At 46.0% G+C, this 26,865-nt stretch overlaps 2 protein-coding genes across 8 annotated transcripts in view; one reads left to right on the top strand and one right to left on the bottom strand.

Annotated features, from left to right (window-relative positions):
• Positions 1 to 15,503, bottom strand: part of GIMAP4 (GTPase, IMAP family member 4) — a 38,063-nt gene extending 22,560 nt beyond the window's left edge. For 3 of the 6 annotated variants that reach the window (XM_072763089.1, XM_072763093.1, XM_072763095.1), the window contains exons 1-2: positions 15,402 to 15,503; positions 9,759 to 9,861 (exon numbers count right to left, since the gene is read on the bottom strand). In XM_072763089.1, coding sequence (XP_072619190.1) covers positions 9,759 to 9,819 — 61 coding nt within the window. In that variant the 5' untranslated portion in view covers positions 9,820 to 9,861; positions 15,402 to 15,503. Of the gene's footprint in view, positions 1 to 9,758; positions 9,862 to 10,802; positions 10,878 to 14,927; positions 15,050 to 15,401 lie in introns of those variants that run through there. The other 3 variants (XM_072763090.1, XM_072763094.1, XM_072763091.1) reach the window with 2 other exon arrangements.
• Positions 11,627 to 16,110, top strand: GIMAP1 (GTPase, IMAP family member 1). Of its 2 annotated transcripts, none has more exons than XM_072763096.1 (3): positions 11,627 to 11,725; positions 14,131 to 14,179; positions 15,124 to 16,110. In XM_072763096.1, exons 2-3 carry the CDS (start codon positions 14,137 to 14,139, stop codon positions 15,990 to 15,992), a joined length of 912 nt encoding a protein of 303 aa, XP_072619197.1. In that variant the 5' UTR covers positions 11,627 to 11,725; positions 14,131 to 14,136; the 3' UTR covers positions 15,993 to 16,110. The 2 variants fall into 2 exon arrangements, with proteins under 2 accessions (XP_072619197.1, XP_072619198.1); XM_072763097.1 differs by having other exon boundaries at positions 11,718 to 11,801.
• Positions 16,111 to 26,865: the final 10,755 nt, after the last annotated feature.

The raw sequence follows: 26,865 nt of genomic DNA, 5'->3' as shown, positions 1-26,865 counted from the left end.
GCTGAGCCACCCGGACTGCCCTGATACCAACTATTTTTAAATGTTAGCTGATCTTCACTTAACCTTCAGAATTCCAAAACAAATACTTCTGCTGAGTTTTGTTCCACTTTTATGCTGATATTTATATTGTATAGGTCCATTAAAAATCTATCTTCTTTTTTACAAAGATACAATTGAAAAAAAACAATTCTGCACCAGGGTCATCTATATGGTGTGTGTGTGTGTGTTTTTTTTTTAAGGAGGAGGGGAAAGGGAGAAGGAGAGAAAGAATTCTAAGCAGGCTCCATGCCCAAGGCAGAACCCATCATGGGGCTTTGATCTCACGACCCCGAGATCATGATCTGAGCTGAAATCAATAGTCAGGCACTTAACTGACTGAGTCACCCAGGTGCCCCTATAGTGTGATATCTGAGAGTGATTTCTATTTAATCAAGGATAACCAGACCACTACTAGGGAGCAATGGTTGGTGTTGTATATGGAGCAAATGCCTCTAAAACCCTCCTGAGAAAACTAATATGACGTCTGGCTTCCAGGATCTGTCTCTCAGGTAATAAGGAAATCTACTCCCTGGCAGTCCAGAAACCTTAGCAAATTTTGGAGACCTCAAGAAGAGGAAAATTCACTGAGATTTATAGGCACAATATGCAAATTTTATCAGAGAAAGTGTTTGGGTCTCAGCTTCCTACCCTTGGGATAGAAGAATGATAGAGTCTGATTCAAGATTTGTCTTGAAAATTTCCAAAATGAAGTCTGTTCTTTGGAATTAAGAGTTGCTTAATACTGTTAAGCTGAACAAATTCAAGGAGGCTATTCCAATTAATTAAGATTTTTGCTGCATCCATGTAAATAATTAGGCCACACATAATAAAATCAATCTTTGAAGATCAACAATAATTGTTGGGGGCTGTTCATTATCATAACGTGGAGAACACCATTAAAATAGTCCAAAATTTAAAAATAGGTAAGAGAGGGCAGCCCTGGTGGCTCAGCGGTGTAGCGCCGCCTTCAGCCCAGGGCGTGATCCTGAAGACCCGCTATCGAGTCCCATGTCCAGTTCCCTGCATGGAGCCTGTTTCTCCCTCTGCCTGTGTCTCTGCCTCTGTGTGTGTGTGTGTGTGTGTGTATGTGTGTGTGTGTGTGTCTCATGAATAAATAAATAAAATCTTTGAAAATAGGTAGGAGAGATTACTGAGTGTTCTTTCTCTCTGTGTGGCCTGTGCTTCACTGTCATCTGAGATATTTTACAACTCTATAAGGAAAGAGGTATTTTGCATATTTCTGCCTTATAGATATGCAAATAATTTTCTGTCTAATGGAATGTATAACTCAAAAGTTACATCTTATTACTCTCTTGGAGAGTCAACCCTAGATTCTTAAATGAACTTTGAACCAATTCTTGCATCCTGCCGGTTCCCTCATTAACCAATGAGTTGGCAAAATCTTTGTTTATACTTGCACAAGAGTCATGATTTTGCTTTTTTCTTTTTTAAAGTAGGCTCCATGCACAATGTGGAGCCCAATACAGGGCTGAACTCATGACCCTAAGATCAAGACCCAAGCTGAGATCAAGAGTAGGCCACTCAACTGAGCCACCCAGGCACCCCATGGTTTTGCTTCTGCTTATTTTTTTATTTTTTTTAATGCTGCACTCTAAGAAAGAGAGGGGGAGGGCAGCCCTGGTGGCTTAGCAGTTTGGCGCCGCCTTCAGCCCCAGGGCGTGATCCTGGAGACCCAGAATGGGTCCCTTGTCATCGGGCTCCCTGCATGGAACCTGCTTCTCCCTCTGCCTGTGTCTCTGCCTCGCTCTCCTTCTGTGTCTCTCATGAATAAATAAATAAATAAATAAATAAATATATAAATAAATAAATAATCTTAAAAAAAAAAAAGAGGGGGGAAATAGCAGGACACAGGTAGAGAACTGCAAACAATTTGGAGTGGAGGAATCATTACCAGTCTCTATTGAGTACCTACTGTGTTGCAGGCACTGGCCTTCATATCATTACCACCTTTGATCCTCACAACAGTAAAACAGATATCAACAGGAGTGATGACTAATAATTTGGATATGCAGAACTCCACTGAAACTACTGTATTATACTACTTCTCAAGGAGAGAAATAGAAGATTGGCTTTGGAAGAAAAGTTGATGCAGATTGTAATGATTGTTAAGTACCAGGCCAAGGAGTGGAGTCTCAGCCCTAGGCAGTAGAAGGCTCCCCAGAACCAGTGACATAAGAAAACTATACCAAGGGGCTTAACCTAGTAACTGCAACTGGGGTGGAAAAGGAAGAGATGGGAGGATGGTATTTTACCCTCCAACTGCATGCACTTTCCCTTTCTTACCACCCAGGTTCAATTGTGTCCTCCTCAAAGATATGTTCACGTCCTAACTCCTAGTACCTGAGAATGTGAATTATTTGGACTAAGGTCTTTGCCATGTCACTAAGTTTAGATTAAGGTGAGCCTTAATTCAGTGACTGGAATTATTCTAAAATGAGGGAAATTTAAACACAGAGAGACAGGGGCACCGGGGTGGCTCAGTGGGTAAAGTGTCCGACTCTTGATTCGGCTCAGGTCATGATCTTGAGGGTCAGAAGATTGAGCTCTGCATCATGCTCTGTGCTAGGTGGGGAGTCTGCTTGAAGATTCTGTCTCTCTTCCTCTGCTCCTCTACCCCCCTCACCCCTGTTCATACACACTCTCTCTCTCTAGAAACAAACAAACACAGATACAGAGAATACCATGTGACAAAAGGGGCAGAGATTGGAGTGATATACTTATAAGCCAAGGAACACCAAGGATGGCCAAATTTCTGCTGCTTTAAGCAACCGTTTATGGTCATTTGTTACAACAGTCCTGGGAAATTAATATAGATTTTGGAGCCAAGAAACGGGGTGAAAATTACCTTAAGTGTAGAAGTGGTTTTGCAATTGGGTAATGGATAGGGGAAGGAGGAATCCTGGGGTACAGGACAGGAAAGGCCTAGATAGCCCTGAAGAGACTATTGGTGGAAAGATGAACATGAAGGGCGCTTTCGGGTGAGGTCCCAGATCGAGGTGGGGACTACATTGCTAGACACTGGAGGAAAGGTGGTGCTTGTCACCAAGTGGCGAGGAAGTTGGCTGAATGGAGTTCTACTGCTGGGTGGACAGACAGCAGACTGTGTGAGCGATGAACTGGAATATTCAGCTGAGGAGGTTTTTGAGAAAAGTGAGGAAGGTGCACACCTTGCTGGTTTCTCCTTGCTGCTTACCGTAAAAATGCAAGAGGAAAGAGACTGGCGATGCATCTGCCAGCCCAGGAGCACTAAGATGGCCAGCGACTAGCAGAGCCCAGGACGAAGCAAGCAAGGCTTTCCCCCTAGAGCCTTCAGAGACAGCGCGGCTCTGCTGCCATCTTGCTTTTGGATTCCGGAGCAGAAATCACATTCTGTTGTTTCAAGCTTGAGTTTGGGGCAATCTGTGAGAGCAGGGCTAGGAGCCTTCTATGTCACCTTCCCCTCTCCTCTGCCTTTCCACCGGCCTGCATTTTGTCCCATCCTCTTAACACCCCAAAGTTCTCCCCTCTGCACTACACAGTGCGAGAAAGGGTGAATTCCATTGACCACGTTCTTCCTCATTTTCCACAACATATCTGGCCCAGATGGACCACGGAGCTCAGTGATGAGAGAAGCTGTGGCTTTCTCAGGAGAATTTAGACTTAAATCCTCCAAAGTATTTAGTCTTTGTCAACAATTTACACAACACCAAAGCAAAAACTAAAAATTGTTTCTTTTAAAGAGAAAGAGAAGGGTGCCTGTGTGGCTCAGCCAGTTAAGCATCTGCCTTCAGTTTAGGCCATGATCTGTGGGTCCTGGATGGAGCCCCGAATGGGGCTCCCTGCTCAGGGGGGAGTCTGCTTCTCCCTCTGGCTCTGCGCCTTCCCCTCCCCTGCTCATGCACGTGCTCTCTCTCACATACATACATACATACAATCTTTTAAAAAAGAGAATGAGAAGGAGAGAGAAGGAACTTAAGGCCTGGCAGTACAGGTAAGGCCTCCTGAACTCTTCAGGGGGGCAGGCAGCCTATTCAGGTGGAGTGAGCTGAAGGGGTGATAAGCCCCCTCTGCCTAAAAGGTAGAAGCATGCCCCAGCATGCCCCAGCAAGAGCCAATCCCACACTCTTAGAGAATACCAAAACCACTCAAAAGAATTTTTTATCTTAATCAGCATGGGAGTGTCTCCCCCACTAATATATGAAATGCAGTCAGTGGGAAGTGTGTGGGTCTGATTCAATCTATGGCTTAGAGAATATCAAAAAACAAGACAAAAATCCATAACCCCTGTGAGCCCCAGTATCTTTACTGATAAGATGATAGGGAAGTACTAGATTATCTAAACTTGACGCCAACTATAGAATTATATCATACGATAATATTTGGGCCTCGCCCGCTAAGGATAAATCCCCAGACTCTCCCACTGGTACGAGCCGTGAGCCCTGACCCACTCAGCCACACAACTTCTCAGATGTTGGTTGGTTGTAGTTATAAACCTCCACGGTGGAGCAGGGAATCGTGATCCTCAAAGGGAGACCACAAGCAGGGGCTGGGGCTCTGGGCTTGAGGGGTCTGCCGGAAAGGAGAAGTATGAGTCTGGACCTTCTTCTCCCAGTGCTTGTGAGTCACTGGGGCCATCAGAATGGACAGTTATGGACAGTTCCCAAAACCAGCTTTACTTACCACCTGGCACCAACAGCCAAAAAAGCAAGAAGCAAGGAAACAGGCATGTTTCTGCTAGTCTCAACATACACACACAGTTCCCTTCCTCACTTGTCCATAGACTTTTCCGTACCACAACTCCAAACCCCACAGTGTTTGCTTGGATAGCCCCCGGATTCTTAGCCATTCCATGGTGGAAGAGGCCACTCAGGACAACGGGAATCAGGGAAAGAATTCAAAGCTGCCAGAACCAGCCCATACACTCAGTGACTTGCTCTCTCTCTCCTGGGATTTACAATTAAGTTGGCACACCCTGTGCTATTACCGTCATTTCTTTCTTTTGGTTTCAACGCACGTCTTTTGTTGCTTCACTCCAATCTTCCTGTAAGATAGTGCTTCCAAGTGCTTTACCACAAATGATGAACATGATAAATAAAACTCTGACAAGATGGGCGGGTGGTGCCTGAGTGGCAAAGTTGGTTAAATGTCTTGGTTTCAGCTCAGGTCGTAATCTCGGGGTGGTGCACCTCATCTGGTCCCGTGTTTGTTGGGGAGTCTGCTTCTCTCTTTCCCTCCCCCTCTGCCCCTCCCCCTGTGCTCTATCTCTCTCTAAAATAAATTTTAAAATCTTTAAAGAAAAGTGAAAAAAATGCTGACAAGGGACAAAAGTAATGTATATGTCAACATCACAGCTTAGTATTTTCTCGTTGTTCCCATAATCCCCTATAATTTCAAGAAACAAGCAACCTTTATTGTAAATTCACTTCTGTACAGAAACACATGCATCCTTGATGGCATGAACACTGGGTGTTATACTATATGTTGGCAAACTGAATTTAAATTTTAAAAATGTAAAAAAATATATATTTTTTTGACACTATATATATATATATATATATATATATATATATATATATAGTAGAAAATAAAATAAAAAAGAAACCCATGCATCTTATCTCAGGTGCAGCCATTTCCTGCCTCAGCTCCCCCCGAGTCTGTTTCCTCACCACTTCCTCCCTGAGCTGCGGCCACAGCACAGGTCCCAAAGGCAAGCTTACAGACCCATGTCTTCTTCTATTTTTTAAGATTGATTGATTGATTGATTGATTGATTGATTTGACAGAGAGAGTGAGCAAGAGAGAGCACAAGCAGCAGGAGCAGAAGGGGGAGAAGCAGACTCCCCAGCTGAACAGGGAGCCTGACTCCAGGCTTAATCTCAGTACCCTGTATTATGACCTGAGCTAAAGTCAGAAGCTTGACCAGCTGGGCCCCCCAGGCGCCCCCATGCCATGTCCTCTTATTTGTGCGTGCTGCTGTGCTCCCGGGGGTACTGGAGGAGGAAGGCAGGACCAGGGAGCCATTCCATGATGAGGATGGCACTGACCTCTACACAGGACTCTCTCCCCTTCCATCTGCAGGCTGATGCCAGGTTGAGGACGAAGAGGGTTTTTCCTGGGAATCTCCAACCCACGTGGGGGCCTGGGTCTGAACAAGCACAGCATTTTAGACTCTGACATGAGCTGAACCAAATCAGCTCCGCTTTACATGGGTACAGGTGCACCTGGAGGTTGCTATCTTTCAAAATTTTAACAAATTTTAACACAAAGTCTAAATAGCTAAGAAACAGCTGAGCAGCCTCATTGTTCTTGACTATTATTTAGTCAAGAAAGAAACGGAACTTGAACATTGTGTTTACGTGATTCAGTTTTAAGCTGTGAAAGAGCACACGTGACTATTTGGAGATGGAGGGCGACACCAGCATTTCTCTGGCCCTCTGTAAGGATTCCAGATCTACACACAGCAGGAGACTGGGACTCCAGATACAACTGCCACCTGGCTCCCCATGTGGCAACATTTCCTTCAAGTACAACAGATATCAACAGCACAGTAGAAACAAAACTATATGAAATCCAGCACCCAGAAGCAAGAAGGAAGCAAGGTGGCTGGGGTTTGATCAACTACTGACATGCTTCCACTTCCAGAATGCACCGTGAAGAACCAAGCAGACTTCTTACTGGTGGAGAAGCTACAACTGGTCCAAGTTATTTCAAAAAAAACTTAGTCTCTAAGAGTTGTTCCAAGGTCATATAGCAAACAAAGAAATATTTATTTTTTAAAAAAATACACTAACCCTTAGTAAGAACAGTGAGTCTGTGACACTTAGGCCATAACCTGCTTCTTCCCTTCCAACTCAGCTCATCTAGGAGGAACCTGCATTCTGGGCAGGTGTGGCCAAGAAGGTGGGGCTCCCGCTCTCCTCGGCTAACCAGTAAGACTACCGTATCTTAGAAATAGGTGTGAGTGCACAACATTTCTCATCCCCTCTGATTCTGGTTGTGGAAACTAAATTCTTGGTGGGTGCAGCCAGCAGCACCCTCCTGTTCCTCTACTCACGGGGCAGCGGCCGCACCCCAGAGCCAGCAGGCTGCCAACGCTGGCGGCCCAGCTGCCCACAGTCCAGTTCCCTCAGAGGACAGCAGGTCCACGGTGGGAGAGGCAAGTTGAAAAGACCAGAGGCTATCATCCCCTGCTCTGGGCCTAGGCCTCCTTTATTAGGAATAGGAAATTCAAGTCAAAGGCTACTCTTGAAAAGAACGAACATTTTGTGGGACAAGCAATTTAGAGGAGACTGGTAACCCTACAAGCGATACAAGAAAAACCACAGGCCAGCCAGCTGGCCAGAGAGAATCAAGAAAAGAAGCAACTAAGGAGAGTCCTTTTAGGGTCAGAGAAAAGCTGAAAGACTGGCCACAGAAGCCACTCTCTGTGGATTTAGTTAAATCAGACTGTGGAACAATTTATGTCCCAAGGCCTTCTAAACAACCAGAGAGCAATCAGCTGGCAATTCGTAGGCTTACAGCTGAGTGTTGTACCAACAGAGGCATGCAGAGTAGCAGAGTGATTAGGGAAAAGAGATAAGAGTACTGCTACAACTACTGTCACTCCATGACTGTGTGCAGGTTCCAGGTTGTACCTTGTGAGGGGCGCACCCGAGGTTTCACACCACAGGAGTTTAGCCAAGATGGTAAGCACGGCCACACAAAGCTGAAATGAAGTGACCAGAGCAGACATCCCTGCCTCATTTCCGATCACAGGGGCTAGACTTTCAGATTTTCGTCATGAACTAGGATGCTAGCCATGTGATTTTCCATAGACGCCCCTCACCAGGTTATGAAAGTTTCTTTCTTTTTTAAAGATTTTATTTAATGAAAAAAAAAAGATTTTATTTAATGATTGATGAGAGACAAAGAGAGAGAGGTAGAGATATAGGTAGAAGGAGAAGCAGACTCCCTGCCGGGAGTCCAATGTAGGACTTGATCCCAGGACCCCGGGATCATGACCTGAGCCAAAGGCAGACGCCCAACCACTGAGCCACCCATGTACTCCTGGAAGTCTCCTTCTATTTCCAGTCTGTTGAGTGTTCTTATTATGAAAGGCTGTTCAGTTTTGTCAAATGCTTTCTCTGAATCTATTATGCTGAGATATTGTCTCCATAGCTTTCTTTATTTCTCTAAGTGTGATTTCCATCAGTTATTTAAATGCACTTATAATTGCTGCTTTGAAGCCCTGTCTTCAAATCCAATATCCAGGGGTTCTCGCATGCCATTCCTGTGGCCTGATTGTTTCCAGTACGTGGGTCATACTTTCTTGTTTTGATGTATATTTTGTAGTTCTTGTTAAAAACTGGGCAGCTGAGGTAACATAGCATATAGTAGCTCGTCTGCAAACTGATCCCCTTTCTGCTTTTCTAGGCCTTGATTTGCTATCCTTCGCATGTCAGTAAGAGTACAGAAATTATATTTTAAGAACAAAATAGAAATTCTCCAGTTGAAAAGTATAATAATTGAAATGAAGAATACACCTGTGGGGCTCAATAATAGATTCAAGCTGGGCGAAGAAAGAATCAGTGAATTTGAAGCTATAATAATTATAAACATATATGAACTTCACAATTGAGCCCTGAAACATACAAAGCAAAAAAATAACAGAAGTCAAGGACAAATAGACAATTTGACAATAAGCTGTAGGCTTCAATACCCCACTTTGAACAGTGTGCACAGCAACTAATCAGAAGGTCAAAAGAGAAAGAGATGTGACCAACACCATAAACCAATTGGGCCTACCATTGGAACAGTCTACTCAACAAAGTAGAATACATATTTTTTTCAAGGGCACAAAGAATGTTCTCCTAACTATGATCAATAGGCCATAAAATGAGCCTCAATAAATTTAAGAGGCTTAAAATCAGTATGATGTGGGTAAGCTCCTTTACATCAGTCCTGGCAATAATTTTTTGGATTTGACCCCAAAAACAAGGGCAATGAAAGATAAAATAAATAAATGCAATGACATCAAACTAAAAGCTTCTGCACAGTGAAGGAAACCATCAACAACATGAAAAGGCAACCCAATGAATGGGAGAAAATGTTTGCAAATCACATATGTGATAAAGGGTTAATATCCAAAGTATATAAAGAACTCATATCATTCAAACATTTAAAAAAAAAAGCAATTCAAGGAGCACTTGGGTGGCTCAGTTGGTTAAGTATCTACCTTCAGCTCAGGTCATGATCTCAAGGTCCTGGGATGGAGCCAGAAACAGGTTCTCTGCTTAGTGGGGAGTCTGCTTCTCCTTCCCCCTCGGCCCTTCCCCCTCATGCTCACTCTCTCTCTCAAATAAATAAATAAAATCTTAAAACAACAGCAACAACAACAAGCAATTCAATTTTTAAAAGGGCAGAGGAACTAAATAGACATTTTTTTCCAAAGAAGACATACAAATGGCTGATAGGTAACATGAAAAGTGTTCCATGTCATTGCCATCAGGAAAATGCAAATCAAAACAACAATGAGATGTCACCTCATACCTGTCAGAATGGCTGTCGTCAAGAATAGAAGAGACAGCAAGTGTTGGCAAGGATGTGGAGAAAGGGGGACCCTTGTGCACTGCTGGCGGGAATGTAAATTGGTGCAGCCACTGTGGAAAGCAGTATGGAGGACCCTCCAAAAATTACAGATAGAATTACCAGGTAATCCTGTAATCCCTTCTGGGTATTTACCTAAGGGAAATGAAAGCAGCATCTTGAAGAGGTATCTGCACTCCCATATCCACTGCAGCATGATTCACAAGGGCCAAGACATGGAAACCACCAAAGTGTCCATCTGTAGATGAATGGATAAAATATATATATGTATATTGATAGATAGATAGATCTATAGAGATATATAGATATAAATGTTATATTCAGCCACAAGAAAGAAGAATCTTGTCATTTGCAACAACATGGGTGGAACTTGAGGGCATTGTCCAAAATGAAATAAGCCAGACACGGAACAACAGATACGTACAATATCACTTCTACGAGGAATTTTAAAAAGCCAAACTCATAGAAATGGAGAGTATAGTAGTAGTTACCAGGGGCTGAAAGACAGGGGAATGGGGAAGATATTGGTCAAAGAGTACAAAGTTCCAGTTATAAAATGAGTAAGTTCTGGGGGTCTAATGTGCATTACAGTGGTGAGAGTTAAGAGCACTCTATCATACATAAGAAGTTGCTAAGGGAGTAGATGATCTTAAATGTTGTCACTCAAGGGCAGCCCGGGTGGCTCAGCGGTTTAGCGCCGCCTTCAGCCCAGGGCCTGATCCTGGAGACCCGGGATCGAGTCCCACATCCAGCTCCCTGCATGGAGCCTGCTTCTCCTCCCTCTGCCTGTGTCTCTGCCTCTCTTTCTGTGTCTCTCATGAACAAATAAATAAAACCTTTAAAAAAATGTTGTCACTCAAAAAAAAAAAAAAAAAAGCAATGGTAATTCTGTGATATGATGCAGGTGTTAACTAATAATCCTATGGCCTTAATCGTTTTGCAACATATAAGTGCATCAAATCAACACTGTGCCCTCTAAACTTACAGTGTTACAATTCAGTTATATCTCATTAAAGCTGGGGAGAGGGACAAGATGGAGGGTAGTGGGGTAGGTATCATCACTAGAGAGAATGAGCTGGCGAGAATGGGTAAAAAGATCCCAGCCATTTAGCTTTGGTTGAAGTTAACTCCAAAAAGTTTAAGTGAGTTAGGCAAGATCTGAGCTGATTAATGACCTACCCAGGTCCAGGGTCCGTATCACCATATCCTGTCGTAGCCTTCTCTCCACATAACGGCTGGCTATTTTACTCACCTCCCCCATGACCCTCCTGAGAGAGGAAACTGAAATTCAGGTCTGAGGCTAGTTTAAGCCTTGTGTGAAAAATTTACATTCCCTTCCTGCTGTCTGATCTTTAATAACTGGAAAAGTCCTCCTTTTCTTTAAGAAAGATGAGACTGGCATCTGGGCAGCTCAGGGGTTAAGCATCCACCTTTAGCTCAGGGCGTGATCCCAGGGTCCTGGGATTGAGTCCCGCCTCAGGCTCCCAACAGGGAGCCTGTTTCTCCCTCTGCCTATGTCTCTGCCTCTCTGTGTCTCTCATGAATAAACAAATAAAATCTTAAAAAAAAAAAATAATGATGAGACTGGCAGAGAGGACCACACCAGTGACCCTGTCCACACTGATCTCCAGTCAAGGCCTCCTCCCCGAATCCTGCCCTGGGGAGGGAGACTCTCAGGAGGCCATTTCATAGGAAAACACCCCCAAGAATAAAAAGCAACTGGAGATACGATTCGTGGGTAGAGGCTGGAACTGAACACAGGCTTCAGAAATCTAAACTGCTCTTCTCTTGAGGTTACAGCCTGTGCTGGGGACAAGATGGGGTGTCATGGGGACCAGTGGGAAACATCACCATCATCTAAAGCAGGGGGTGAGGTTTGCATGGGAAAGGATGTAGAGGTGCCACTGGCTGGCCCATGTTCCTGTCCCTTTAAGTCGGCACCCCTGGGCCCTCCCTCTGGGGCTCTGAACTCTGAGAGGCCCTGACTTCCTCCCTGTGCTGGGAGGAGCAGCATTCTGCGCTCAAGACCAACAGAAGGGAAAGCACTAGGTCAGGGGCCTCTCCAACCAACGTCAAAGCCTGTCACCATCACTGCTGGAAAGGTGAGCCCATACGGGGAAGGGGGTCGCCCAGGTGTGGGAGCTGTGAAGACTTCAGGACCTGTGTGTAGCTCACTGAGTGAGTACCCGCACCCTACCCGCACCCTACTTCCTCTGAGGAGGGGGCGTGGGATCTAGAAAGGACACCTTCACACTTCCAGGCTTCTAAGGATGCTTTGAGTTTCAAAGAAAGTAAGTTCAGGGCACCTGCATGGCTCAGTCGGTGAAGCATCTGTCTTGGGCTCAGGTCATGATCCTCGGAGCTGAGATGGAGTCCCGTATCGGGCTCCCTGCTCCACCTGTGGAGAGTCTCCCTCTGCCTCTGCCTCCCTCTCTCTCTGTCTCTCGTGAATAAGTACATAAAATTTAAAAAGAAAAAAAAGTAAGTTCAGAAGTGGTAAGTATCTCCTCCAGCTGTGGAGTGCACACCTTCATATTTGGGACTCAATCCTTTCCTCCTTCCCTAATCCCCTACTAGTAATAAAGGTATTTGCTAGAAGGAACTGCAGGAACACAGCACCCCAGAGAAGCCTTCAAAAACTCCCTGAGTGCATATGCAGCAAATACGAAAGGTATTACTGCGGCCTGTCGGATCTCAGAAGGCATTACAAAGTGAAAGTTATGTATGTGAGCTGGATCCTCCTCAAACACTCCCCCTCCTCAGCCCTGTGCACGACAGGGACTTCCAGGAGCCAGCGACCATGATGAACAAGGTCTTCAAATCCTTGCTCTACATGTGCCTTTACACATCCCTTCCCCCGGGGCCCAAGCCACCCAGGGCTCCGGGGGCTGCAGGCCCTCTTCACACTCGGCTGTAAATGATGGGGCTGGACAGGAGGAATGGCTCAGAAACTCAGAGTATGGACCAAATGCATTAGAACCACTCAAGGGCTGGGGCGAGACATTCCTATTTTCTTTTTAAAGTACAGATCTGTGAATTGAAATGTCAAAGAATTATATATTTTAAAGATTCCCTAGATACTTCCAAAAGATAGAAGGTTCAGAAGCACTGGACTAAATAATCTCCAATGCCATTTAAGATTACAGGAGTCTCCATGTTTTACATTCTTCTATGACTACGACCTTTGTAACCCCAGATTACAGCTCTCAAAAACTCTGGAAGAGCTTTCCAAATCCTCATCCAAACCTTGTAAGAGGTTCCAAAGAGCCCAGGAGTTCGATGAATTGCCTACAGCACACTTTCTCATTTCCAGCATTGACAAGGACTTCATGCTGTAGCTACATTCTTGTTCTGTGCACTGAATCTTCTGACTGTTTCTTCACTTCTGCTCAGGGGTCAGTTATAGGACTTTGCTGATTTGGATGCATAACTATTTTTTTTATTTTTATTTTTATTTATTTATGATAGTCACACAGCGAGAGAGAGAGAGAGGCAGAGACACAGGCAGAGGGAGAAGCAGGCTCCATGCACCGGGAGCCCGACGTGGGATTCGATCCCGAGTCTCCAGGATCGTGCCCTGGGCCAAAGGCAGGCGCCAAACCACTGCACCGCCCAGGGATCCCCTGGATGCATAAGATACCTAATCATCTAAGGCCTGTGGAGTGAACTTTACTGAGGACTTTGGGGACGTGGCAAGGGTGTTACTGCAGAAACACAAAAAGCTTTGGACTGAGTATCAGGCAATCCAGGGGCACAGGCTGTGTGCTTGTGCCCAGGCACTCCGGTGCTCAGGCAAACTTGTTCACTGAGTGCTTAACTGCATTAAATCAGGTCGGAATTGGGTAAAATCACTTACTCTGAGAGGCCTCAGAATCGGGGCAAGGACAGTAGGAACCAGAGGGCAGTGGCCCATGTCTCCAGCACACAGATCATATTCAGACAAATTGCACAAGCAAAGTGTTTGGTTTTCTGAGAGCTGATCATAGGCTCTTCAGATAGATACATTCTCTTTCTAATTTCCAAAAACAAAAGGCAAATTCTCTTCTTGCTTTTTCCCCAGGCCAACCACCCTCAGGCGGATCCCCGAGTCACTGAGCAAATTCCTGATTCCCAGGGTTTTCCAAAGTCTCCCCTGGCTGTGGAACCTCCTGGGAAAACTTAGTACCCACAGCTTAGGTCACTGACACAAAACTACCTGCGAAAACTAGCATCTAAAGCTCCCTCGCGGACACAGAGGATGCGCTATAATCTGCCCTCTGCTTTCTGTATTTGGGGTCCCTGGAAAGACAAGCCAAGCCCCCCAAAAGTTCTCACGGTATCCTTCCAACGCTAGCCAGGTCCTTCCAATGTTTTTCGCTAAATTCTGATGTTCAGGGAAGGTAGGAACCATGCCTTTTTCACTGTGGTGTCACCAGCTCTTTGGACCTTGCCTGACCCATTGTAAGTAGGGGTGACAGATGAAAGAATGAGCGAGTGAACCAACCAATTGTGTTTGGAACTCTTTCAGGCAAGCATGGGAGGACGGAAGATGGCAAGAGATGAAGAAAATGCCTATGGTAAGAACCTACATCCTGGGGTGTACTTGCCCCCAGGTGCTGCCTCTGGGGGACCCGGTGATGGGATAACTCAGAACTGGGCAGAACCAAATCCCGAGGTGTCTCCAGGCTGGGGCGAAGCAGCAAGAGCCCCGGATTTGCCTTTTCGCTGCATCTCTGCTCCTGCCCCACTGTGAGATAGTAAGTTCTCTGATTGGAGTCTGTGCCTCCAATCCCAAAGGGTAAAATGAGGATAAGACATCCACCGTGACACCCCCCCCCCCCCCAGAAGAGGATGTGGAGGGTACAACACCATGTAGTAGGCGGAACACGATTCCACACAGGTAGAATGTGCGAGAGAACAAGGATGGGGGCTTCACAGGTATCTTCTTGGCAGCAGGTTTAAGAACCAGGGAGGAACGGAGGGGGGGGGGGTGGGAAGAAGGGGAGAGACCCTGGGAGAAACAATTCTGTCGCCACTCCCATTTGTGCAGAAGGGTCTAACACTCAGATTAAGCAACCTGGCTGGGGCTGGCATCCCAGCCCCGGGGCCCGGGGCTCCAGGCAGCACTTCACTCCCAGGCCTCCCGCGTCCTCCGCCTCTCCTGGCCCGGACGGGGCGCCTGGGAGCAGTGGCCCAGAGGCCACGGGAGTTGTCAAGTGCGCCACAGCCCTGCACGGTGCGCACCACCCAAGACGCCCTGGGCTGCAGTCTCGGGCCTGCCATCGTCCAGGGGTCCACCTCCCCGCCCCCGCCACCGATGCGCACCGGCCGGGGGGGCTGGTCCAGGTGCAGGTGCACGAGCAGCAGCCAAAGAGGGAAGAGAGACGCTAACGACGCCCCAGGTCTGACCAGAGCGAGCGCCTGGGAACAGCCCGGGTGCAGAAGCAGAAGCCCAAGGCGCCGGTGCTCTCCTGGGTTCCCCGGGGCACCGCGGCCCACGCCTCCTCTGCCGTCCCCACAGGTCGCGAGGACGGGGACGACGTGTCTCCCGCACGCGAGCCCCGGCTCGGGCTAATCCTGGTCGGCAGGACCGGCGCGGGCAAGAGCGCCACGGGCAACAGCATCCTGGGCCACAGGTGCTTCCCGTCCAGGCTCGCCGCCGCCCCGGTGACCAGGACGTGCGCCCTGGGGAGCCGCCGCTGGGCCGGCTGGCGCGTGGAGGTCACCGACACCCCGGACCTCTTCAGCGCCGAGGGCCGCCGCGCCGACCGGGGCTGCGCCGAGCGGGGCCGCTGCTACCTGCTGTCGGCGCCCGGGCCGCACGCGCTGCTGCTGGTCACCCAGCTCGGCCGCTTCACCGCCCAGGACGAGCAGGCGGTGCGCGGCGTCCGCGAGCTGTTCGGGCCCGGCGTGCTGGCGCGGGCCGTGGTCGTCTTCACCCGCCGCGAGGACCTGGCGGGGGCCTCGCCCCACGACTACGTGCGCGCCACCGACAACCGCGCGCTGCGGGCCCTGGTGGCCGAGTGCGGCGGCCGCGTGTGCGCGCTGGACAACCGGGCGGAGGGCGCCGAGCGCGAGGCGCAGGCGGGGGAGCTGCTGGCGCTGGCGGCGCGGCTGGCGCGGGAGCACGCGGACGCGCCCTTCACCAACGACGTGTACCGCCTGGCGGCGGAGCTGCGCGGCGCGGCCCCGGACGGCGGGCTCCGGCGGGTGTGCGAGCGGCTGGCGGCCGGCGGCCCGGGGCGGGGGCGGGGGCGGGGGCGGCGCTGGCTGGAGGCGGCGCGGCGGCGGTGGCGGCGGGTGCTCGTGCTGCTGGGGGGCGCGCTGCTGCTCGGCCTGCTGCTCTGCCGCCTGCGGCCCCCGGCCTTGCAGGAGGTCAGTCCGGACTGACCCAGCAGCTCGGACTTCATCGCACCCGATAACCACTTCGCCGCCGGTGGGGTGCCCCTGCACGGCCCCGGGCTCCTCGTGCCCCATCCCTAGTGGTACGACCTGTTGAGAGCCCCACCGGGGCGCTCTCCCAGGCGCGGGAGACCTCCTGGGACGTGACCTTCCCTGAGCTCTCCTTTCACTGACACCCAGCCTCCAGCGTTGGCTTTGTCTCTTCTCCACTGACCTCGGGGGGCCTTTCCCTGTCATTGGATAGTCTTCGCTCCTTTTTTTGCCCTGGCGTCCCGTGGACCGCCCCGAAAGCCACAGGGCGACAGGCGTCACAGAGCAAAGCCTCAGTCCCTATTCGTGTATTTGAGTTGAATCTGAGTTTAATAAATACATACACTAAAGAGTCACTTCCCGTTAAAGGAAATCGATATTTCCATTGGTACATGTCTGTTTTGCCTTATATTCCCATTAAACGACACGACTCCTGTTATTCCTCACCCTGTCTGCAAAAACCACACACCCCAGTGCCCGTGCACACACGCACACACGCACACATGCAGGCATATGATCCTAAGAATACAGTGGAGTAAAACCGTCCTTGTACCAGCAAGGCAATGTCTCCCTGGGCATGGCCATTCCTGCCCCCTCAGCAGCCAAAGGCAGATGGGTGTACAGGTCCAGAAGAATAGGCAGAGAGACCTAATTCCTCAGGGGTTATTAAGAGCCTGCAGAAAGCCAACTCCCAAAGAGGAGTTTGTTCACTGGCTCACACACTCACAGGGTAAGGTTACACTTTTCAACTCAGGGATAGATAAGACATTTGGGGCACCTGGGTGGCTCAGGGATTGAGCATCTGCCTTGGGCTCAGGTCGTGACTTCCGGGTCCTGGGATCAAGTCCTGCATGGGGCTCCCTGCAGGGAGCCTGCTTCTCCCTCTGCCTACATCTCTGCCTTTCACTCTGTGTCTCTCATGAATAAATCAATCTTTTTTTGTTTTTCAAGAGGTTTAGAAATTTTTCTTTTATTTCCATCTCAGTAAGAGGAGGGCAAACAGTCTTGTAGGCCAACTGGTGAAATGTGAGGTGCAGAGTCATCTTCTTCATCTCCGGTGTGTCTCTGGGAGGGTCAGCTCTCTGGTCCAGGTCAAATGAGCCGGGTTAGCCTACATCAAGCCCCCTAACTCCCTATCTCTCCACCCATGTTTGCTTTGTCTGGAACACCTCCACCCTCATGCACAAACTCAAGCTCCTCTCTGATACTGCTGCTTCCAAATCTCTTCCTTCTCATGCCCCCTACCCAGTTGCCCTCACAGCCAGGGATTTTCAGATTACTGATGACCTCAGATTACTAATGAGATGCATATACATGAGCACAAATTGCAGAGAGAGGCCCACAGTCCTGCATGGAAGCCATGCAGACACTAACAGGAACTCTGATGCCAAATGCTGAGATTTTAAATTCCCCCGGCTGCAAAGGTCATTTTGGCTTAAGGGGTTGTGTGCAGATCCCAGCAGAATACCTGATAGGGAATCTTGATTTTGGTCTTATTCACTTTTCAATGTATTCTTGCACTGTACAAATAGAAACAAATGAAACAAAACTCTGGCATTGTCACTCTGCTGAGAAAGAGGATGGTCACTAGCAGAAATGAATTAAAAAATAAAAATTAAAACGGAATAGCAAGGTGTCCAGAGTGAACAATGGAATGTTTTAACCCATAACCCCCAAAAAGCCGATTCTTCTCTTTAGGTGGGAAGGTTGGGAGCCCAAGAAGCTCCCAAGGGATTGAAGTGATGGAAATTTGGGAAGGAGCACTCTGGGGATCCCAGAGGGCAGGCATGTCCCACTAAGACTGCAATCTAGGACACACTGGGAAGAAAGTGTGTTTGTGGGCAGCATGTTAGAAGCTGTCTAATACATGGGATATATGTGAGAGGATAGATGATGGCATGAAAAATATCCAAAACAGATTAAGGAACAAAAACAGCATATCAAAAAAAACCCCAGCATATCATGCTAGGACAACTGGACATCCACAGGCAAAATGTGAATTTGGATCCCTGTATCACGTACATATAAATATTTGTATGCAAAGTGGATCAAAGAGCTAAACATAAGAGTTAAAACTGTAAGATACTTTTCTAAGATTGATTGATTGATTTGAGAGGGAGAGAAAGGGAGAGAGAACATAAGCAGCAGGGCAGAGGAGAGGGAGAGAGACTCTTGAGCAGATTCTGCACTAAACCAAGAGCTGGATATGGGGCACTATCCCATGATACTGAGATCGGAACAGAAGAGTCAGGCACTTAAGTGACTATACCACCCAGGCGCCCCAAAACTGTAAGACTCTTTTTTCTTAATTTATGATAGTCACACACAGAGAGAGAGAGGCAGAGGAAGAAGCAGGCTCCATACACCGGGAGCCCGACGTGGGATTCGATCTCGGGTCTCCAAGATCGCGCCCTGGGCCAAAGGCAGGCGCCAAACCGCTGCGCCACCCAGGGATCCCTGTAAGACTCTTAAAACACAGGTATAAATCTTTATGACCATGAGTTAGGCAATGGTTTATAATATATGACACCAGAATCACAAGCAACTAAAGAAAAATAGATAAACTGGGCACATGGGTGGCTCAGTTGTTGAGCGTCTGTCTTGGGCTCAGGTTGTGATCCCAGAGTCCTGGGATCGAGTCTCACATCAGGCTTCCCACAGGGAGCCCGCTTCTCCCTCTACCTATGTCTCTACCTCTCTGTCTCTCTCTCTCTCTGTCTCTCATGACTACATAAATAAAATTTTTTTAAAAAGAGAAAAATAGATAAACTGGATTAAAACTTTTGCCTATCATAGAACACTATCAAAACTGAACAGAAAACCCACAGAATGGGAGAAAATATTTGCAAATTCTGTGTCTGATAAAGATCTAGTATGAGAATAAAGAACTCGAGGATCCCTGGGTGGCTCAGCGGTTTAGCGCCTGCCTTTGGCCCAGGGCACAATCCTGGAGTCCTGGGATTGAGTCCCGCGCCAGGCTTCCGACATGGAGCCTGCTTCTCCCTCCTCCTCCTCCTTCTCTCTCTCTCTCCCTCTCTCTATGTCTATCATGAATAAGTAAATAAATTAATCTTTAAATTAAAAAATCGTTAAAAAAAACGTTTTAAAAAAGAGAATAAAGAACTCTCATATAACTCCACAATAAAAAAACAAAAAAACTCAGTTTTTAAATAGATAAAAAAAATTGATTAGACATTTCTCCAAAGAAAATACACAAAAAGTCAATAAGCACGTGAAAAAGATGCTCACCATCATTAGTCAGTAAGGAAATGCAAATCAAAACCAAAATGAGATACCTCTTCATATTTGCAAGATGGTTATAATTACAAAATAAAAACAAAAACTCACAAATACCAGTGAGGATGTGGAGAGATCGAACCCTTCTACATTGCTGGTAAGGGTGTCAAATGGTACAACCACTATGGAGCATAGTCTGGCAGTTCCTTAAAAAAAGTACCACATGACTCAGTAATTCTGCTCCTAGGTATGTTACTGAGAGAACTAAAAATGTGTTCAAACAAAAACTCATACATGAATGTTCCTGGCAGCAGGATTCATAATAGCCAAAAAAGTAGAAGCAACCCAAATGTACATCAACTGATGAACGGATATACAAAATATGGTGTATCTACACAATGGAATATTATTTAGCCATAAAAAGGAAGGGAGTACAGATCCAGGCTACAACAGGAATGAAGCTTGAAAGCATTAAACTATGTGAAAGAAGCCAGACACACAAAAAAATCACATAAAAGTATGATTTAATTTGTATGGAGTGTCCAAAAACTGGAGTGGGCCCATGAGAATTTCCTTGAGAGGATGTGAGTTTTAGTTCCTTTATACTCTGTTAACATTTATATTCAACTTCACTTTTTGAAATGTGTGTGTGTGTGTGTGTGTGTGTGTGTGTGTGTGTGTGTTAAAGTAGGCTCCACACCCAGCATGGAAACCAACATGGGGCTTGAGACCAAGACCTGAGCTGAAATCAAGAGTCAACTGCTCAACAAACTGAGCCACTCAGGTGCCCCTCAACGTCACTGTTTAAGCTTTTCTCCCCTCCTGTGGGTTGAACCATGTTTCCCTTCATAAAGATATGTTCAAGTCCTAACCCCTAGTACCCCTGAGTGTGACCTTACTTAGAAATAAGGTCTTTGCAGGTTTAATTGTTAAGATAAGGCCATTGCAGTGGGCCTCAATCCATATGACTGGTATCCTCATCACAGGGTAGAAATGTGGACACAGATACATATAGAGGGAAGACAGGCATGTAAAGATGGAGGCAGAGATGAGACTATGCTGCCAAGAAATCCCTGGGGCCATCGGGACCTGGAAGGATCCTCCCCTTCAGCCTTCACTGGGAGTATGGCCCTGCCAATACCTTTATTTTGGATTTCTGGCCTCTAGAACTGTGAGAAAATCAATTTCTGTCCTTATAAGCCACCCAGTTTGTGGTACTTTGTATTAGAAGCCCTAGGAAATAATATAGTTAACCTTTGAACAATCTGGGATGGGGTATTTTTTAGGCACTGACACCCCACCCCTACCAACTGAATATCTGAGCATAACTTTTTTCAAGATATAATGATTTTAAATTTTTTATTTAAATTAAATATCTGAGTATAACTTTTGACTCCCCCAAAACTTTACTAATAACTTAAATGGTCAATTAACACATATTTTATATGTTATTGTATATTGTATATCTTACAATAGAGAGAGGAAAATGTTATTAAGAAAATCAGGGCACAGGATGCCTGGGTGGCTCAGCAGTTGAGCGTTTGCCTTCAGCTTGGGGCCTGATCCCAGAGTCCCAGGATCGAGTCCCACATGGGTCTCCTTGCCTGGAGCCTGCTTCTCCTCCCTCTGCCTGTGTCTCTGCCTCTCTTTCTGTGTCTCTCATGAATAAATAAATAAAATATTTTTTTAAAAAAGAAAGAAAATCAGGGCAACCTGGGTGGCTCAGTGGTTTAGCATCACCTTCAATCCAGGGCGTGATCCTGGAGACCTGGGATCAAGTCCCAGGTCGGATTCCCTGCATGGAGTCTGCTTCTCCCTCTGCTTGTGTCTCTGCCTCTCTCTCTCTCTCTGTGTCTCTCATGAATAAATAAAAAATCTTTTTTAAAAAAAGAAAATCATAAGGAAGAAAAAATATTTACAGTGCTATACAGTATTTCTTTTGAAGGATTTTATTTTTAAGTAATCTCTACACCCAACAGGGACTTGAACCCACGACCCTGAGCTCGAAAGCCACATGTTCCACTGACTGAGCCACCAACTGTCCCACGTAGTACTGCGCAGTATGTACTGAAAAAATATTCATGTAGAAGTTGACCCACACTATTCACACCTATGCTGTTCAAGAGCCTACTGAACATCCACCATGTTGTGATTCCCTCTAGTTAACCCTAGTCAACATACAACAATTACATGTCTGTGCCATTCGAGGAGATGAAATGGCAGGTCACACATAGATGTGAGTAGACAGGGCAGTAAGGGAGTACAGCCTGCCCCCATATCACCCTCCTCTGAGGATGGCCCAGTAATGACCTCAGGAAAACATTAGTCCCAAAGGAACAGCTGTTGATAAAAACCAAAGCAAGCTGAGGCCCACTGTGAAGCTGGGTGACATTCATGCAGTAGCTGATACATAAGGACAAATTGAAAGCGCCTGAAAACAGATACACGTCCTGACCCTAAATACATAGTGGGATGGGTGCCTAGATCCTGCTGTTCTGTAGACAGGGGATATAGAAATGGCAGACCTTGGAGGGGTACATTTGCTCAACCTTCTTGGCAGTACAGAGTCATCCCCAGAGTTTTCTTCAAGAACTATGGATGTTGGAAGGAAGTGTCTAAACATTTTTGAAGTGTTGAAAGAAAAGGACTGTCAACCCAGAACTCTGTTACCAGAGAAAATATTCTTCAAGAATAAAAGGGGAGGGGATCCCTGGGTGGCTCAGTGGTTTGGCACCTGCCTTTGGCCCAGGGTGTGATTCTGGAGTCCTGGGATCAAGTCCCACGTCGGGCTCCCGGCATGGAGTCTGCTTCTCTCTCCTCCTGTGTCTCTGCCTCTCTCTCTCTCTGTCTAAAATAAATAAATAAATAAATAAATAAATAAATAAATAAACAAATAAAGCTTAAAAAAAAAAAGAATAAAAGGGGAATCGTGACATTCTCAGGTGAAGGAAATGGGCAAGAGCCATGAACAGAAATTTCACAGAGGAAGACATAGACATGGCCAACAAGCACATGAGAAAATGCTCCGCATCACTTGCCATCAAGGAAATACAAATCAAAACCACAATGAGATACCACCTCACACCAGTGAGAATGATGAACATTAACAAGACAGGAAACAACCAATGTTGGAGAGGATGTGGAGAAAGGGGAACCCTCCTGCACTGTTGGTGGGAATGTGAACTGGTGCAGCCACTCTGGAAAACTGTCTGGAGGTTCCTCAAAGAGTTAAAAATAGAACTGCCCTACAACCCAGCAATTGCACTGCTTAGGACTTACCCCAAAGATACAGATGCAGTGAAATGGCAGGACACCTGCACCCCAATGTTTATAGCAGCAATGTCCACAATAGCCAAACTGTGGAAGGAGCCTCAGTGTCCATCAAAAGATGATGGATAAGGAAGATGTGGTTTATGTATACAATGGAATATTACTCAGCCATTAGAAATGACAAATACCCACCATTTGCTTCAAGGTGAATAGAACTGGAGGGTATTATGCTGAGTGAAATAAGTCAATCGGAGAAGGACAAACATTATATGGTCTCATTCATTTGGGGAATATAAAAAATAGTGAAAGGGAATAGAGAGGAAAGGAGAGGAAATGAGTGGGAAATATCAGAGAGGGTGACAGCACATGAGAGATTCCTAACTCTGGGAAACGAACAAGGGGTAGTGGAAAGAGAGGTGGGCAAGAGGATGGGGTGACTGGGTGATGGGCACTGAGAGGGGCACTTGACGGGATGAGCAATGGGTATTATACTATATGTTGGCAAATCGAACTCCAATAAAAATATATACCAAAAAAAGGAAGAAAAAAAGAAAACAGTATTTTAATTCTGAGAATATTAATATTGACTTGTATATTTTGATCTTATGTTCCAATCTGCTAATAAAAATTATTAATTCTAAAAAAAGAAATTATAAAACTCAACACCCCCAAAACAAATAATGCAGTTAAAAAGCAGGCAGAAGACATGAATAGACACGTTTCCAAAGAAGACAGACAGATAGCCAATAAACATATGATTGGATGCTCAACACCACTCAAAAATCATCAGGGAAATGCAAATCAAAATGACAATGAGATATTACCTCACACCTGTCAAAATGGCTAAAATCAACAATACTAGAAACAACAGGTGTTGGCGAGAATGTGGAGAAAGAGGAAACTTCTTGCACTGTTGGGAATGCAAACTGGTGCATCCACTCTAGAAAACAGTATGCAGATTCCTTAAAAAGGTAAAACTAGAACTACCCTATGACCTACTAGATATTTACCCAAAGAATACAAGAATACTAATTCAAAGGGATATATGCACCTAGATGTTTATAGCAGCATTATTAACAATAGCCAAATTATGGAAAGCACCCAAGTGGCCATTGACTGATGAATGGATAAAGAAGTGGTATCTGTATACATACATATATATATATATAATGGAATATTACTTAGCCATCGAAAAGAATGAAATCTTGCCGTTTTCCAGAAAATGGATAGAACTAGAGGACATTATACTAATCGAAATAAGTCAGTCAGAGAAAGACAAATACTATATGATTTCACTCGTATATGGAATTTAAGAAACAAACCAATGATCATAGAGGGGGAAAAGAGCAAAGAAAACCAAAAAACGATTCTTAACTATAGAGAACAAACTGATGGTTACCAGAGAGGAGGTGGGGGCTAGGGAGATGGATGAAATAGGTGAAGGCGATGAAGGAAGGCATTTGTTGTAATGAGCACTAGGTGTTGAATGTAAATGTTGCATCACTAAATGTACACCTGAAACTTTTTTTTTAAGATTTTATTTATTTATTCATAAAGACACAGAGAGAGAGAGAGGCAGAAACACAGGCAGAAGGAGAAGCAGGCTCCATGCAGAGAGCCCGACGTGGGACTCGATCCAGGGTCTCCAGGATCACGCCCTGGGCTGCAGGCGGGGCCAAACCGCTGCGCCACTGGGGCTGCCCTGTACACCTGAAACTTATATTACACTGCATGTTAACTAATTGGAATTTAAATACAAACGAAAATAAATAAATAAATAAACTATATTAAAAACAAAATAGAATTATGAAATTGCTCAAGTAACCCACAGAAATGTAGAGGGGGAAATAGAGAAGTGAAGACCGGAGAGAACGAAAGTAAAAACAAAATAAAAGTGGCAGACTTATGCCCTAACACCTCAATAACTAATTCTATTAAATGCAGGGATCTAAATACATCAATTAAAAGATAGAAACTGGAGAGCAGATTAAACCATATGACCCAGCTCTCTGCTGCTGCCAGGAAAATAACTTCAGATATTATGGTAGAAACGGGTTGAAAATAAAAGGATGGAAAAAAGATAAATAGTGTGAATATTAAATATGTCAAGGAAAGAAGGAATGGCTATATTAATATCAAATAAGGTCCACATCAGGGCAGAGAAAATTAGCAAAACCAGAGAGCGACATTATACAGCAATGAAAAGGTCAATCCATCAAGAAGATAAAGCAACCCTAAATGTGATCTTACTAGTATTGATAGAAACAAGCACAGCAGACATACCCCTTAAGTGCACATGAAACACATATCTAGATAGACCACATCCTGGGCTATAAGACAAATCTCAGCAACCTAAGAATTGAAGCCATATGGAGTGTGTTCTCCAACCACAATGAAATCCAGCTAGAAATCAGTAACAGGGGTGCCTGGTGGCTCAGTCGGTTAAGCGTCTGCCTTTGGCTCAGGCCAGGATCCCAGGGTCCTGGGTCTCAGTGGGGAAGTCTGCCTCTCACTCTCCCTCTACTTCTCTTGCTCATGCTCTCTCTCGCTCTCTCTGTCTCTCTCAAATAAATAAAATCTTTTAAAAAAGAAAAAAAATCAGTAACAGAGCAGAAATGTCTTCTTCTCTGCCCTATCAGCAGCTTCATGACCCTCTAAACCATCATCAAATCTGAGCAAAGGCCTTACTGATGCCCCTCCAGTGTCGAATTGTAAGGCTAAAAGGGGGCTTTTCTGGGTGTGGAAAACACTCAGGACTCTGTCACTAAAGGATGGAAAAGTAAGTGGTAAAGACCCATTTCCTCTTTTTTCCCACCCATTGCTAAAGCCAATCTCCTTTGACATTGGAGAGAAGAGGGGAGAATACCTTCCCTACTGCACATTTTTCCCCGGCCCTAACACTCACTCCTTTTCTGCTTTGGGTGCAGATGACTTTGCTTAAGAATGGACAAACCCAGTGTCTACCCATCCTTAGCCAACCCCTGCCCACGTTACGGCTTAGCCTACCCTCTGGGCATGAGCAGCTCAACTATGTAATTGAGCCCCTTGGTGAAAATTCTGAGAACAGCTGCCTGGTCAGGGCAGATAACTTCCAGGCTATGTGAGAAGAGACCTTACAGGATGCTGGGAACACCACGACTCACAAACCTGGGACACTGGTGGCAGCCTCTTCCATCCACTCATAGGGACAGAAACAACTCTTTCTCTCTCTTTTTTTTTAAATGTTATTTATTTGAGAGACAGCAAGAGAGAGAGCAAGCATGAGGGGGCGTGCAGAGGGAGAGGGAGAAGCAGATTCCCTGATGAGCAGGGAGCCCGACACAGGACTCAATTCTAGGATTCTGGGATCATGACATAAGCCCAAGGCAGATGCTTAACCAACTGAGTCGCCCAGACACCCCTCGACTCTTTCTTGATCAAAGAGGAGCCTGAGTCCTGGAAAGCATATAGCATATACCAAGCCATCCTGCGTGCAAGATCTGGAGCCATTATTTGAGTCCTACAGTTCATCTTCCATCTCCACGCACCTCACCAGATCCCACCCCATCCACTCAGTGATGAGATTGTGGGAAATGTGGAAGTAAAATCTCAAGTCAGGGCTTGATGGGAAGAAATCCGAATTATGAAACACGATTTCTCTTCCCTTATCTATGCTCAGTCTTCAGAAGGAAAGGAAATAATACACACTGTTGAGAAAGGAGTGCTGAAATCTCCAACTATTACTAAGGATTTGTCTGTTTCTCTATTCATTTCTGTCAGTTTTACTTCTTCAATTTTGAAGTTCTCTTGTTTTTTTGAAGCTGGGTGACTTATAAAGTCCACCTGATGAGAGTTGGAAGAAAGGCAAGCAGGGAAGAGGCCCCCTCACCCTAAAAGAAACCACCCTTAGAAGGACTTTATAACACCCTTGAAGGAGCCGGTCCAGCCTTTCCCATATGATGGATAGATGACAAAAACCTGATTGGATGACAGGCCCATAGAGGGTTAATCAGATTAAAACAGCCCACCAAAAAGCCCATAAAAAACCCTGATTTAGAAATTCCCGTGTCAACCCTCTTGGGTCCTCTCCCTCTTTAGGAGCTTTGCACTATCACTCAATAAACCTTGCTTTGCTGCCCACCACTCTGCCTGGTGTACCCCTTCATTCTTCAAAGTGGCATGACCAAGAACCTCGGGCACCGAAGGAAACATTCAGAATTGGCACATTCAGTATTGGCACATTCAGCATTATTGTGCCTTGTTGATGAATTAACTTATTCATCACTGTGAGAGGTCCTTCCTTATCCCCAGCATAGAGATGGTATTCTGCCTGCTTTGTCTGATA

This window comes from Vulpes vulpes, chromosome 7, assembly GCF_048418805.1.
Source record: "Vulpes vulpes isolate BD-2025 chromosome 7, VulVul3, whole genome shotgun sequence".
NCBI lineage: Eukaryota > Metazoa > Chordata > Mammalia > Carnivora > Canidae > Vulpes > Vulpes vulpes.
This window is presented reverse-complemented; position numbering and strand designations above follow the sequence as displayed.

Coding starts and splice junctions, on each gene's coding strand:
- GIMAP1 (XM_072763096.1), top strand. CDS start 14,137: ATGGGAGGACGGAAGATGGCAAGAGATGAAGAAAATGCCTATG. Junction 14,180..15,123: donor AGATGAAGAAAATGCCTATG/GTAAGAACCTAC, acceptor CCGTCCCCACAG/GTCGCGAGGACGGGGACGAC.